Source organism: Mobula hypostoma, chromosome X2 (assembly GCF_963921235.1).
Source record: "Mobula hypostoma chromosome X2, sMobHyp1.1, whole genome shotgun sequence".
NCBI lineage: Eukaryota > Metazoa > Chordata > Chondrichthyes > Myliobatiformes > Myliobatidae > Mobula > Mobula hypostoma.
In genome coordinates this window covers 21,364,029-21,378,269 of record NC_086129.1, presented here as the reverse complement: position 1 = coordinate 21,378,269, position 14,241 = coordinate 21,364,029, and the positions used below count along the sequence as shown (strand labels likewise).

Genomic DNA, 14,241 nt, shown 5'->3' with positions numbered 1-14,241 from the left:
ATTACATAAACAAAGAATGCATAATCAACAATATATTTACAAGATTACTCAAATATTACTGAAATATTAAATATACCACACAGGTAGATTGGGAAAATCAGGTCGGTGCTGGATCCCAAGAGAACAAATTTGTAGAATGCCAAAGAGATGGCTTTTTAGAGAAGTTTTTGGCAGAGCCCACTAGCAAAAAGGCATTTCTGGATTGGGTGTTATGTAGTGAACCTGATTTGATTAGTGAGTGTAAGATAAATGAACTCTTAGTAGACAGTGATCATAATATGATGTAATTCACCCTGCAGCTTGAGAGGGAGATGCTAAAATCAGATGTATCAGTAAAGGGAATTACAGTGGCATATGAGAGAGAAGCTGGCCAAAGTTAATTGGAAGGAGACAGAGCGGCAATGTTGGGAGTTTCTGGGAGTAATTTGGAAGTGCAGGATTGGTTAATACCAGAGAGGAAGAAGCATTCAAATGGGGGTGGGGGGGTGGGGGTGAGGATGAGGCAAACATAGCTGACAAGGTAAGTCAAAGACAACAAAAAGTCAAAAGTGAAGGCATATAAAATAGCAAGCTCGAGGATTGGGAAGCTTTTAAAAACCAACAGAAGTCAAGTAAAAAGCAATAAGAAGAGAAAATATAAAAGATGAAAGTAAGCTAGCCAATAATATACAGGAATATCCCAAATTTTTTCAGATAAATAAAGAGTAAAAGAGAGGTGACATCAGACAGCTGGAAAATTATACTGGAGAGGTAGTAATGGGGGCAAAGAAGTAGTGGACGAACTCAATAAGTATTTTGTGTCAGTCTTCACTATGGAAGCCACCAGCAATATGCCAGAAATTTGAGAGTATCAGGGGCAGAAGTGAGTGTAGCTGCTATTACTAAGGAGAAGATGCTTGGGATGCTGAAAGCTCTGAAGATAGATAAGTCACCTGGACCAGATGGATTACATGCCAGGGTTCTGAAAAAGGTAGCTGAAGAGATTGTAGAGACATTAGCAATATTCTTTCAGGAATCACTAGATTTTGGAATGGCACCTGAGGACTGGAACATTGCAAATGTCATTCCACTCTTTAATAAGTGAGACAGTTAAAAGAAAGGAAATTATAGGCCAGCTAGCCTGACTTCAGTAGGTGGAAAGATGTTGGAGTTGTTTGTTAAGGATGAGGTTTCAGGGTACTTGGAGGCACATAATTAAATAGGCCAAAGTCACCATGATCTCCTTAAGGGGAAATCTTGACTGACAAATCATGACTAGAGGTGTTCTGCTGGGGTCAGTGTTGGGACCGCTTCTTCTCACATTATGTGTCAATAATCTGGATGATGGAATTGATGGCAATGTCGCCAAGTTTGCAGATGATGCAAAGGTAGGTGGAGGGGCAGGCAGTGTTGAAGAAGTAAGGAGTCTATCAAAGGAATTGGACAAATCAGGAGGATGGGCAAAGAAGTGGCGAATGGAATGTAGCGGAGAGAAATGTCCAGTCAAGCACTTTGGTAAAAGGAATAAAGGTGCAGACTATTTTCTAAACTGGATGCAAATTCTGAGGTACAAAGGGACTTGGGAGTCCTACTATGGATCCCCTAAAGGTTAACTTGCAGGTTGAATCAGTGGTAAGCAAGGCAATTTCAATTTAGCATTCATATCGAGAGGACTAGAAAATAAAAGCAAGGATGTAATGTTGAGACTTTATAAGGCCACACTTAGACCACACTTGGAGTATTGTGAGCAGTTTTGAGTCCCGTATCTGAGAAAGGATGTGCTGGAATTGTAGAGGGTGCAGAGGAGGTTCATGAGAATGATCCCAGGAATGAAAAGATTAACGTATAAGGAGCATTTCATGCCTCTGTGCCTGTATTCGCTGGAGTTTAGAAGACTGAGGGGGGAAATCTTTGAAACCTATTGAATATTGAAAGGCCTAGATAAAGTGGACATGGAGAGAATGTTTCCAACAGAGATGAGAAGGAATTTTTTTAGACAGAGAATAATGAATTTGTGGAATTCAGAGCCACAGACAGCTGTAGAAGCCAAGTCATTAGGTATATTCAAAGTGGAGGTTGATAGGTTCTTGATTAGTAAGGGTGGCAAAGGTTATGGGGTAGAGGCCAGAGAATGGGGTTGAGAGGGATAATGAATGGTGGAGCAGACTCATTGGGCTGAATGTCCTAATTCTACTCCTATATCTTATGGTCTTATTGTCTTGACTAACTTGTTAAACTCTTGCTTCATTTCTGATGAAGGATCCCACTCCTGAAAGATTAACTGGTTTCTTTCTCCAGAGATGCTGCCTGGCCTGCTGAGTGTTTCCAGCATCTTCTTGTTTTTATTTCAGAGTTTCAGTGTCTGCCTTTTCTTGGATTTTCACTTGGACTATTCAGCTGCAGTTACATCACCAATGCATCCATAGTCATAGTCATACTTTATTGATCCCAGGGGGAAATTGGTTTTCATTACAGTTGCACCATAAATAATAAATAGTAATAGAACCATAAGTAGTTAAATAGTAATATGTAAATTATGCCAGTAAATTAAGAAATAAGTCCAGGACCAGCCTATCGGCACAGGGTGTCTGACCCTCCAAGGGAGGAGTTGTAAAGTTTAATGGCCACAGGCAGGAATGACTTCCTATGACGCTCAGTGCTGCATCTCGGTGGAATGAGTCTCTGGCTGAATGTACTCCCGTGCCCACCCAGAACATTATGCAGTGGATGGGAGACATTGACCAAGATGGCATGCAACTTAGACAGCATCCTCTTTTCAGACACCACCGTCAGAGAGTCCAGTTCCATCCCCACAACATCACTGGCCTTACGAATGAGTTTGTTGATTCTGTTGGTGTCTGCTACCCTATCCCGATCAGAAACTCACCCAGTTATTGCACACCATGGTGCCATTCCATTAATCAGTGAACCTCCCAACTCATTATGACCCCTCTTAATGTATGGGTTCTCTTTCTTGACCTAGAGACTGCTCTCATCTTCTATCAATGAGTCAGTGCAACTCCTGCCTTCAAACATTACAACAAAGTGTGAGAGAAATGGAATGCACAGTTTAGGCTCTGCAGGAATTGCAATATTACTGTTGGGGCAAGAGTTTATGATAGAACTTCTTACCAAATGTCCTTCACTCATCGAGAATCATACTCAAATAATAGCAGTGGCTGACACAACAAATATATCAAAAGGCATATCATTGATACACAAATACTTAAAAGTGCACCTACATACAATATACTGCAGATAACGAGCAGTGGATTATGCTGGGGCTAAGTAAAACCAGAAGATGTTGGAAAATCTCGGCAAGTCAGGCAGCTTTTTTTGGAAAGAGAAACAGCTAATCTTTCAAGTCGAAACCCTTCATCAGAATTCAGAAAGAGAGAATGCAAGTTAGTCCATGTTGCAAAGAAGACTGTGATATAATGTCTATCACAGGACAAATGATTAGCCAGTTATTAAGCATGGATTATTAAGCTCCTTTTTGTGTATCATGTTGCTAATATGAGCACTGGGTGATGATCAGTGCTCACATTAGCAATCAAATCCCTAAAAAGAGGTGACATAGGATCGGAAGATGTAGAAACATTGTGGGTAACTGCAAGGGTAAAAAGACCCTGATGGGAGTTATATACAGGCCTCTGAACAGTAGCCAGGATATGGGCTACAAATTACAACAGGAGATAGAAAATGCGTGTCAAAAGGACAATGTTACGATAGTCACGTGGGATTTCAATATGCAGGTAGATTGGGAAAATCAGGTTGGTGGTAATTTTGGGTCCAAAGAGAGAGAGAATTTGTAGAATGTCTATGAGATGACTTTTTAGAGCAGCTTGTGGTTGAGCCCACTAGGGGATCTGCTATTCTGGATTGGGTGTTGTGTAATAAACTGATTTGATAAGGGAGCTTAAAGTAAAGGAACCCTTAGGAAGTAGTGATCATAATATGATAGAATTCACCCTGCAAGTTGTGCACTGTAATATAACAGTATTACAGTGGAGTAAAGGGAATTATAGAGGCATGAGAGAGGAGCTGGTCAAAGCTGGTTGGAAAGGGACACTAGCAGGGATGACGGCAGAGCAGAAATTGCTGGAGTTTCTGGGAGCAAATCAGAAAGGGCGGAATAGGTACATCCTTAAGAAGAAGTACTCTAAAGATTGGATGACACAACCGTGGCTGACAAGAGAAGTCAAAGCCAATATGTAAGGGAAAGAGAGGGCATATAATAGATTAAAAATTAGTGGGAAGTTGGAGTATTGGGAAGCTTTCCTACACCAATAGAAGGCAAATAAAAAGTCATAAGGAGTGAAGAGATGAAATATGAAGGTAAGCTAACCAGTAATATCAAAGAGAATATCAAAAGTTTTTTCAGATATGTAAAGAGTAAAAGAGAGGTGAGGGTAGATATCAGACTGCTGGAAATTGATGCTGGAGAGCTAGTACTGTGGGACAAGGAAATGGCAGACTAACTGAATAAGTATTTTGCATCGGTCTTCACTGTGGAAGACAATAGCAATATGGCAGAAATTCGAGAGTGTCAGTGGGCAGAAATGAGTGCAGTTGCTATTGCTGAAAGATCTGAAGGTAAGTAAGTCACCTGGACCAGATGGACTACTTACGAGGGTCTGAAAGAGGTAGCTGAAGAGATTATGGAGTCATTAGTAATGGTCTTTCAAGAATCACTAGATTCAGGCATGGTTCTGAGAACTGGAAAATTGCAAATATCACTCCACTCTTTAAGAAGGGAGGGAGGCAGAAGAAAGGGAATTATAGGCCAGTTAACCTAGCCCCAGTGGTTGGGAAGATGTTGATTGTTATGTCTGAGGTCTTGTAGTATTTGGAGGCACATGATAAAATAGGCCAAGTCAGCATGGTTTCCTTAAGGGAAAATCTTGTCTGATAAATCCGTTGGAATTCTTTGAGGAAATAATAAGCAGGATAGACAAAGGAGAAAGATGAGCAAAGCTGCAGATACTGGAAATCCAAGCAAAACACACAAAGGGTCTCGGCCCGAAACAGCAACTGCTTACTCTTTTCCATAGATGCTGCCTGGCCTGCTGAGTTCCTCCAGCATTTTGTGTGTGTTGCTTAGACACAGGAGAACTGGTGCATGTTGTGTACTTAGATTTTCAAAAGGCCTTTGACAAGCTGCCACACATGAGGCTGCAAAACAATATAAGAGCCCATGGTATTACTGGAAATATACTAGCATGGATAGAAGATTGGCTGATTGGCAGGAGGCAAGGAGTGAGAATAAGGCTGCCAGTGACCAGTGGAGTTCCGCAGGGTTTGGTGATGGAAGCACTTCTTTTTACATTATATGTCAATGATTTGGACGAGGGAATTGATGGCTTTGTGGCCACGTTTGTAGATGATACGTAGATAAGTGGAGGAGCAGGAAGCATTGAAGAAGCAGGGAGGCTGGGTAAAGAAGTGGCAGATGGAATTCAGTGTTGGGAAGTGTAGGGTCATGCATTTGATAAAAGGAATAAAAGTATAGACTATTTTCCATACGGGGAGAAAATTCAAAAATCTGAGTGCAAAAGGACTTGGGAATCCTCGTGCAGGATTAGAAGAAGGAGGGGGATCTGATTGAAACATATAAAATTTTGAAAAGCCTAGAGAGTGGATGTGGAGATGATGTTTCCCATAGTAGGGGAGTCTAGGACCAGAGGGCACAACCTCAATTCTGATGGATGTCCATTTAGAATGGAGAAGTGGAGAAACTTCTTCAGCCAGAGGGTGGTGAATCTGTGGAACTGATTGATAAGATTCTTGATAAGTCAGGGTGTGAAACATTATGTGAAGAAGGTAGGAGAACGAGGTTGAGAAGGAACTGGATCAGCCATGATCAAATGATGGAACAGAATCGATGGGCTGAATGACTCTGCTCCAACGTCTTATGGTCTTATGACATACTGTCTAGTTGATCAGGAAATGTCTAGCAGGTGAGAGCAAGCAAATAAAGGAAGACAAAGGTAAGAACATATGGCTAGCCCTGGTACTGAGAGATCTCCATAGCTCCTGCCTGATCCAGTGTGTGTTTCCAGCATTTTCTGGTTTTATTTCAGATTTCCAGCTTTGCAGTTTTATCTTGATTTTCTAATACTGGCACTGTAGGCTATTTGCCCTAAAGGCTTTTGAAAAAGAAACACATTCAGCAATGTAGATGTCAGCCTGACCTTGGCATAAATCACAGCCAACTGTCACTGCAAAAACCTGCAGTGACCTTAACACACCATATACAACGGGCAGCTCACCAATAGTCTCTTAAGGGCAATTTGGGGAAAATGATATACCAGTTATGCGTGCATCCCTGGAATTAATACCAAAATAAAAACATTGCATGAACATTCTAATTAGCCGGCTGGTGGCATAGTGTCATCAGCGCCGGACGTTGGAGCGAGGGTTCCCGAGTTCGAATCCAGCTAGCTCTCTTGCACGCTTTTCATCTGTGCTAGATTGAGCGTCAAGCTAGCAACTCGGCTTTGTGAGCCTGCTGAAAAAACACCGTCATGACAGCATCCCAATGACTCCACTCGGAGTTAAGGGCTTAAAAAAAATGAGCATTCAAATTACAATGAAAATATAGCAGAGGGATGCCCTTGGAGGGCTGCAGAATTTGTGGTCTGCTTGGTCTCTTCACATTACATCTGTGGCTTTGTTTACCCAGAGGTATGGAGTGGGGAGGTGAGGAGAGGAAGATTGCTTGCCCGACTGAAGTCAGACACAGTACTCACCACCCCAGAGCCTCGCTTCATCCACACAATGGTGAGGGATGGGTTTCCAGTCCAGGCACAGTTAAACACAGCGCTTGACCCCAAGTCCACGGCCAGAGACTGAGGTTCGGAGGTCAACCTAGGTCCGACTGCACAAGCAAAGAGAGACGAGGTGTGAGAGGAGGTGAAGAACAGGCCTGCTCCACTCAGCTATGAGATCCCAGCTACAATTGTATATGAATCCTTCACTGGATCGGGGCAGTTCAAAGAAGTAATTATTAGAGAGAATTTGGCACTGTTGAGATATTTACCCAGTACCTGGGAAACTTGGGAGGAGTACATGTGCAAACTGCAGGAGGAACTCAGGAGGTCAGACAGCGTCTACGGGGGTGGGGGGCAGGGTGTGGGAGGGAATGAACAGTTGACATTTTGGACTGAATCCCTTCATCAGGATTGGTAAGGAAGGGGGCAGAAGCTAGAATCTGCCATTGGTTAGCATCAACACTTTCCCTACATCCCAAATCTTTTCGACGAAGGCAATAGACTTGGTTGGATCGGAAAGCAGAGTGTGGTGAGAAGCCAATAGACTGCCCAGGGGCACAGTCCACTGCCTCAGGGTGGTGACTTCTGAGAAACAGTCTGAGGGGTGAGGTAATTTTTCAGAGCACAATACTAGGGTCTAAAGCACAAAGTTATACTTAAGGGCTCTAAAGGTAACTTTAAAGATAAGAGAATACAAACATATGCTGGCACAAGGACAGAGAAAGGGTCAATTTAGTCTTGTCTTCCAAAGACTCACTAGAAGCAGAATGGGAATTGGAATGGCATTGTGCATTTCCAGTCTAACATGGCAAATGATCGACAGTGAAGAGACTAGGAGATGACTGGAATTTGAGCGTTGGGAGATGTGGATTAACAAGACTGGGATACCGGGAGGGATAAAGAATTGAGAACCTAATTGAGACTGGACTTTGAAGATTGGTGATTGGAAACTGGGGGCTGGCAATAACTGGGACTTGTGAGATTTGGGAGGCTGGGCATGATTGTGAATTCTGAATGAGAGTTCAGAGATTGGGAATGGTTGGAAGTTGGAAAGTAGAGCATGGCTAAAGTTTGAGAGACTGGGAGTGCATTGGAGTCGGGAGTGTTTGAGAGTTGAGAGAGGGAAGAGACGGGAACAAGAAGACTGAGACAGGTAGTATAGCTAGGAGCAGGGGTGAGCTTCTCAACATGAGTTTAGGGAGCTAGGTAGTCATTTACTGAGCTGGACTTCAAAGGTTGCAATCTCTGATTGCTTCTGGTCCCACAGAGGGCAAATATAGGAACAGAAGGATAAGTTCAATGAAGGGATTAGACAGGAGGATGGGCTTTAGGCTCCTGGATCTTTGAGAAGTTTTCTGGGCAAGGTGGAGCCTGTGCAAGCAAGATTGGTTGTGCCCAAGCTGGAATGAGACCGATAGCTTTGTGGGGAGATTTACTAATATTTTTGGAGAAGGTTTTGAATTGAGTTGACATGGGAAGGGGGATGAGAACAAATTTTCAGTTGGGGGGGATGCATATAATAACCTAGAGGAGAAAGAGTTAGTTAAACCAGTAGGCAGTGCAGGTAGATAAATAAACATGAGGGAAACAAAAAACTACGCTGCATCTATTTTAATGCAAGGAGCCTAATCAGTAAGGTGGAGAACTCAAACAGTTTTCGTTAACATGTGGATTTACACTATCATTGCCATCATGAAGACACAGTTGAAAGACTGGCATGAAGGGCAACTCAGAATTTTTTGGGTGAGGCTGTGGGAGATGGAAAAGAGATGGTGGTTTTGCACAGTTAATCAAGGAATGTATTACTTCAGCATTGAGGGAGGATATCCTCGAATGGTGGTCAAATGAGACCATACAGGTACAGATTAAGAGCAAAAAGGATTTTGTCACTTCTATTAATTGGTGTGTATTGCAGACCTCCTAACATTCAACAGGAGATAGAGGACCAGAGATATTGGCAAATAGCAGAGAGATGTAATAAAAATAGGGTTATAGTATGAAAGGGAGTAAAGTAAGTGCATGTTCGGCACAGCATTGTGGGCCGAAGGGCCTGTATTGTGCTGTAGGTTTTCTATGTTGCGATGAAACGATTTCAATTTCCTGAATATTATCTGAGTATAAAAGACTCAGCTGGGCGGAAGTTTTCAGGTGTCCCATGAGAACTTTTTGATACAGTGTGTAGATAAACCAGTGTGGGAAGTAATATTGCTGGGCTTTGTCTTGGGGAATGCAATTGGACAAGGGGAGGAAGGGTCAGTGAGGGAGCATTTTGGAGGTAGCCAAAGAATCATAGATTAATACAGTCGGAAACTGGCTCTTCAGCTCAACTCATCTATGCTGACTAAATGGGACTACTACCAGTTCCATTTGCCCACATTTGACTCATATCCCTCTGACATTTTCCTATCCACATACTTGTCCAAATATCTTTTAAACGTAGCTATCATAACTGCCTCAACCAGATAGTGACCATGATTCTGTAGGTTTCAAAGAAGGTATGAAAAAAATAGGGATGTAACAGGAATAAAACTTTTAAATTGGGGCTGCCAATTCCATTAAAATAACAGAGATAGACTGGGAGAAATTACCGCCGGTAAGTCCACATCTGCACAGTTCAAAGGTGCAAGTTCACAGACAATATCTTCCTGTAAGGGTGAAAGCCAAGGGTAACAATTACAGGGAATCCAGGATGTCAAGGGATGTAAAGGGATGGACAAACAGATAAAAGAATGCATATAACAGGTGTATGGAACTAAAGACAAGGGGGGGCTTTCAAGAATTTAAAATGAGTTGGGAGGCACTTAAGAAGTAAATTGGGAAGTCTAAAGGGGACTACATAAAAGCACAGGTAAACAGGATTATGGCAAATCCAAAGGCATCCTGGTACTACGGGCAAAGGAATAACTAGGGAAACAGTAGAGCACAGGAGGGACAATAGAAGCAATCTTTGTGTGGACCCTGAGGTATAGATGAGGTCCTGAATGAATTCTTTTCATTAGTATTCACAAAGGAACTGGACTTTGTTGTTGTAGGACTCTGCTAGTGGAAAATGAAGTGACTGTGCGTATCCATCAGTAAAGAGATGGTTCTTAGTGCTTTAAGTGGGCTAAAACCCCAGGGCCAGATGAGGTTTATCCCAGGCTTCAATAGGAGACACAGGAAGTGATTATGGTGCTCAAACTGAGATTTTTACATCTTCATTAGACACAAATCAAGGTACCAGATGACAAGAAATGTGGTTCCCCTTTTCAAAACGGGCTATAGGCAAACATAGTTACAGACCTATGAAGCTAACATCAACACAAAGAAAATTATTGGAAAAAAACACTCTGAAGGACAGGATTAATTATCATTTCAAATGCAAGGACTGACCAGGGGTAGCCAGCATGGCTTTGTCAAAGGCAGATCCTATGAAACCAATCTGACTGAATTCATTGAAGAGGTAATAAAATATATTGATGAGGACAGTGACGTAGACATGTTTTACATGGAACTCTAGAATGACCTTTGACAAGGTCCCAAATACAGTAGTTCAAACTTAAAGTCCTTGGGATCCAGGGTAAGTTAGTGAATTGGATCCAAAACAGACTTGACAAAAGAGACCGAGGTTAAAAGTAGAGTGCTGTTTTTCTGATTGGATGTCTGTTCCAGAGGGATTGGACCTGGGATCCTTGTTGTTTCTACTATATGAGAATGATTTGGATGTAGGAGGCATGATCCAGTAAGTTTGCAGATGATAGGCAGATTTGTGGAGTTGTTCACAGTGTGGAAGGATGGCTTATGCTGGGGTGATATTCATGTGTTGGTGAAATGGGCTGAGATATGGCAGGTGGAATTTAACCCTGATAAATATCAGTTAATGCATTTTGGGAACACTAATGAGCACAGGACATGAACAGCAGGGTCCAATGGAGTATTGGAGAACAGAAAGACCATAGTGTATAGGTCCAAAAATCCTTAAAGGTGGCGGCACAGGTAGATAATGTGGTTTACAAGGCTTATGGGATAGTGGTCTTCATGAGGCAGGGGACTGAATACAAGAGCAGGAGGCTATACTCCAACTTTATAAAACATTGGTCAGACCTCAGCCGGAGCACTGTGCGCAATTCTAGTCACCGCACTTGGGAAGGATGTGATAGTGCTGGAGAGGCTGCAGAGGACATTCACCAAGATGTTGCCTGGAATGGAGTAGTTCAGTTCTGAGGACAGACTGGAGAGGCTCAATCTGTTCATCCTGGAACGGAGGAGATAAAGTGGGGATATGAATGAGGTATATAAACTTATTAGAGGAGACTGCAGGGAAGCTTCTCCCGTGTCAAAGATAGATACAATTAGAGAGCATGGAATTAGGGTAAGGGGATAGAGTTTTGGAGTGGATCTGAGAGGGGGCTTTTTCACCAATAGGGTGGGTACCTGGGACACACTGCTGGAGAGAGTTGTAGAAGCAGAGTCATGAGATCATTTAAGAAGTATCTACACAAGCATTTGAATCACCAATGCATTGAAGGCAATGAGCCAGGTGATGGGGGTTGGCATGGGTGCCCTTTGGTTTGGTGTGATGTGATGGGCCGAATAGCTTGTTTCCAAGCTGTATGATTCTGTGACTTTGTCAGTACGACTTGGTCTTGTGAGATCAGGAAAAACTGAGGTTTGGTCATGAAAGAATTGGAAAATGAGAGCTTTCCAGTGAGTGGAATTTGGAGAGTGAACGTGAGTTGGGTATTGAGAGTGACAGAGTGTTGTGAAAATGGGAACGCCTAGAAGGATGGAGATTAGGAATGAATTGTAACTGGGGGAATGTGAATGACTGAGAGTCTAGTTATTATGTATGATGAAATTGGGAGACTGGGAAATGGGTGAGAAGTAGCTTTGGAGTTACTAGGAGTTGGACTAAGCATGAATGGAAAATTGAAGAGTGATTTAGGAGATTGTCAGTGACTGGGAATTGAGAGAGAAGAAGTGTCTGGGAATTTAGGAATAATTGTTTGGAAGATTGGGATGACTGGCAGTTGGGATATTAGATTCTCTTGGAACTAGGAACTTGGGAAGAACTAGTGCTTGGGAGATTTAGTGTGATTGGAAGTTGGAAGCAAGGGAACAGGGAATCTGGAGCTTCAAGAATAGCTGAGAGTTGGTTGATTGGGAATGTCTAGAATTTGGAAACCTGCAAGTGTTTGGAAACTTGGAGACTGATGGTGACCTGAGAGTGTTGGGAGATTTATTGAGAGTGACTGACAGTTAAGAGATCAGTTGTGATTAATGATTGGGGCATTTGTGGTGATTCCATTTTAGATAGGTGGGTGAGAGCTGGAAGCTTGTGTTGGGAAATTAGACAAGACTGGGAGAGTGATGTTGAAAATAAATCCGAGTGATAGAATTTTGTGTTTGAGAGAGGCTGAAAGTGAGACACAGGGGAATCTCTGAGACCCAGGAGATGATATGACTGAGGAAAGCTGGGAGTAACTATAATTCTTCCTGAGACTGTTGGGAGTATGAGGAATTATGAGCAATGAAAAATTATACCAAATACTGGAGGTTGTAATGACTGAGGACTGTGACACTAGGGAAATCTCCAGTGCTGAAAGCACAGAAAGTTGTGATGCTGGGAAATAAAGAATGAAGAGTTCCTTACAGTAAACATCAACAGTTCGGCTGATGTTTGTACTTCCCAATGGGTTGGACACAGCGCAAGACACGGGCTCTGTGAAGAAGCTGTAGTCCACAATCGTCTCGTAAGTGTCACCCTGAACTCCCCGCAGTAGCTGGCCTCCCTTCGCCCACCTGAAGCAACATGGAAGAGATCAAAAGCCACACTCATTAATGTAGCACTCAGATAACACCTCAGTTTAAATCTCTGAAACACCCCAAATTCTTACTGGAGCTCTCTAATGTACATCACTGGCATCCTCTGATATACTTCATACTTTCACTGTCTTATGGCACTTCTAACAGTGTACACACTTAACAGATGCATCAGCAAATAAAATTTGAGATGGGGCTACAGAAGGAGATATGAGGACAGCAAGCCAGAAACTAAGTCAAAGAACTCAGCCAGTCAGCCAGCATCTGTGGAAAGAGAACACAGTCAGGGACATTTCCTTAGATCTAGGAAGGTTTACAGTTTTCAAAGCAGAGTCGGTGAGAGGGGTGAGGTGTAAGACAGAGGATCTGATTGAGGTGGATGAAGACAGATCAGGTGATAAATAACATGAATACTGACTGCTAACAAGACATTTTTAAAGGAATGGAATGAGAAAGGGATATAGGCAGGGCGATGGGAAATGATGAGAGAGCAGTTTACCTGAAGTTAGTAAGTACAATATTCATTCTTGAGGTTACAAAATGCCCAGGTGGAAGATGTTCTTCTTGTTAATGTTGCACCTCACTGTAGTGGAGGGGCCACAGACAGGTCAGAACAGGAGTGGACTGGAGAACTAAAGTGGCAAACAGCAGGAAGCTCAAAATCACCCTTGCACACTGAGCACAGGTTCTGCCAAAGCCATCACCTAATCTGTATCCAGTTTCTCCAATGTAGAGGAAGCCACATTGTGAACACCAAATGCAGCCCACTGGATTGGAAGAAAAGAAAGTTAATTGCTGATTGTTGTTGTTCCTTTCCGTGCCTTGTAGTGCCATTTCTTTAGCATTTGTCTGTTTTTCATGAGGACGAGTTGCTAGCTCAACGCTGAGCCCAGTACGGAAGGAAAGCATGCAAGGAGCCAGCCAGATTCGAACCCGGGACCACTCCTCTCGAAGACCAGTGCTGATGCTACTACAGCACTGGCCAATTGCTGATTGTAGGCCTCCATTATTACTGTATTATACAACTGTATTAGTCCTATGGGGCGGCAGGGTGGAGAAACCAAAGGAGGTGTAAGGTGCTCCTTCCCTCTGCTAGCCTGCAGATCACCATTGTGCAAGGTGTAGCACCAGCTTATCCCCCTGATCAGGGTCACGTGAAGCCATGGGAGCAGGTGGTGGATGGTCGTACGAGCAGCTGGTGCATATCAAAAGTCCTGGTTACGCGACCACTGACGCCTGGCAGACAATCTCTGAGGAGTATTGATAATGGCCGGGGTCACCCATCTTGTAAAGACACTGCCCTGAAGAAGGCAATGGCAAACGACTTCTGTAGAAACATTTGCCAAGAACAATCATGGTCATGGATAGAGAAAAGAATAAGTAGATAAAAGACAGATGGAAGACCATGATCACCCATGTCATACGACATGGCACGTAATGTTGATGATGACTAGTCTTATGGCATACATCTCTAATTTCCTTTGAAAGTGCCCTCATTTGGCTGTCAGAGGAAGTGACCCTCCTAGACAGTCAGAATCGCACGCTCCCCTCAGGAGAGCTGTGATGGGTAGGAAACAGTCATCCACCTCTTTGCAGACTGTGGATTTACTGAGAGGGTGCGGACAAGGATACAAGAGTCCATGTCCCCATTCATCCACAGCAGCTGTGTAACAGAGGACCCTCTGAT

General features: G+C 43.0%; 1 protein-coding gene across 3 annotated transcripts in view; it reads right to left on the bottom strand.

Annotated features, from left to right (window-relative positions):
• kirrel3a (kirre like nephrin family adhesion molecule 3a) overlaps positions 1-14,241 on the bottom strand; it is an 827,580-nt gene that overhangs the window by 64,959 nt on the left and 748,380 nt on the right. For all 3 annotated transcript variants that reach the window (XM_063038271.1, XM_063038272.1, XM_063038273.1), the window contains exons 7-8: positions 12,385-12,533; positions 6,732-6,859 (exon numbers count right to left, since the gene is read on the bottom strand). In XM_063038271.1, the coding sequence (XP_062894341.1) occupies positions 6,732-6,859; positions 12,385-12,533 (277 nt within the window). The remainder of the gene's footprint in view (positions 1-6,731; positions 6,860-12,384; positions 12,534-14,241) is intronic.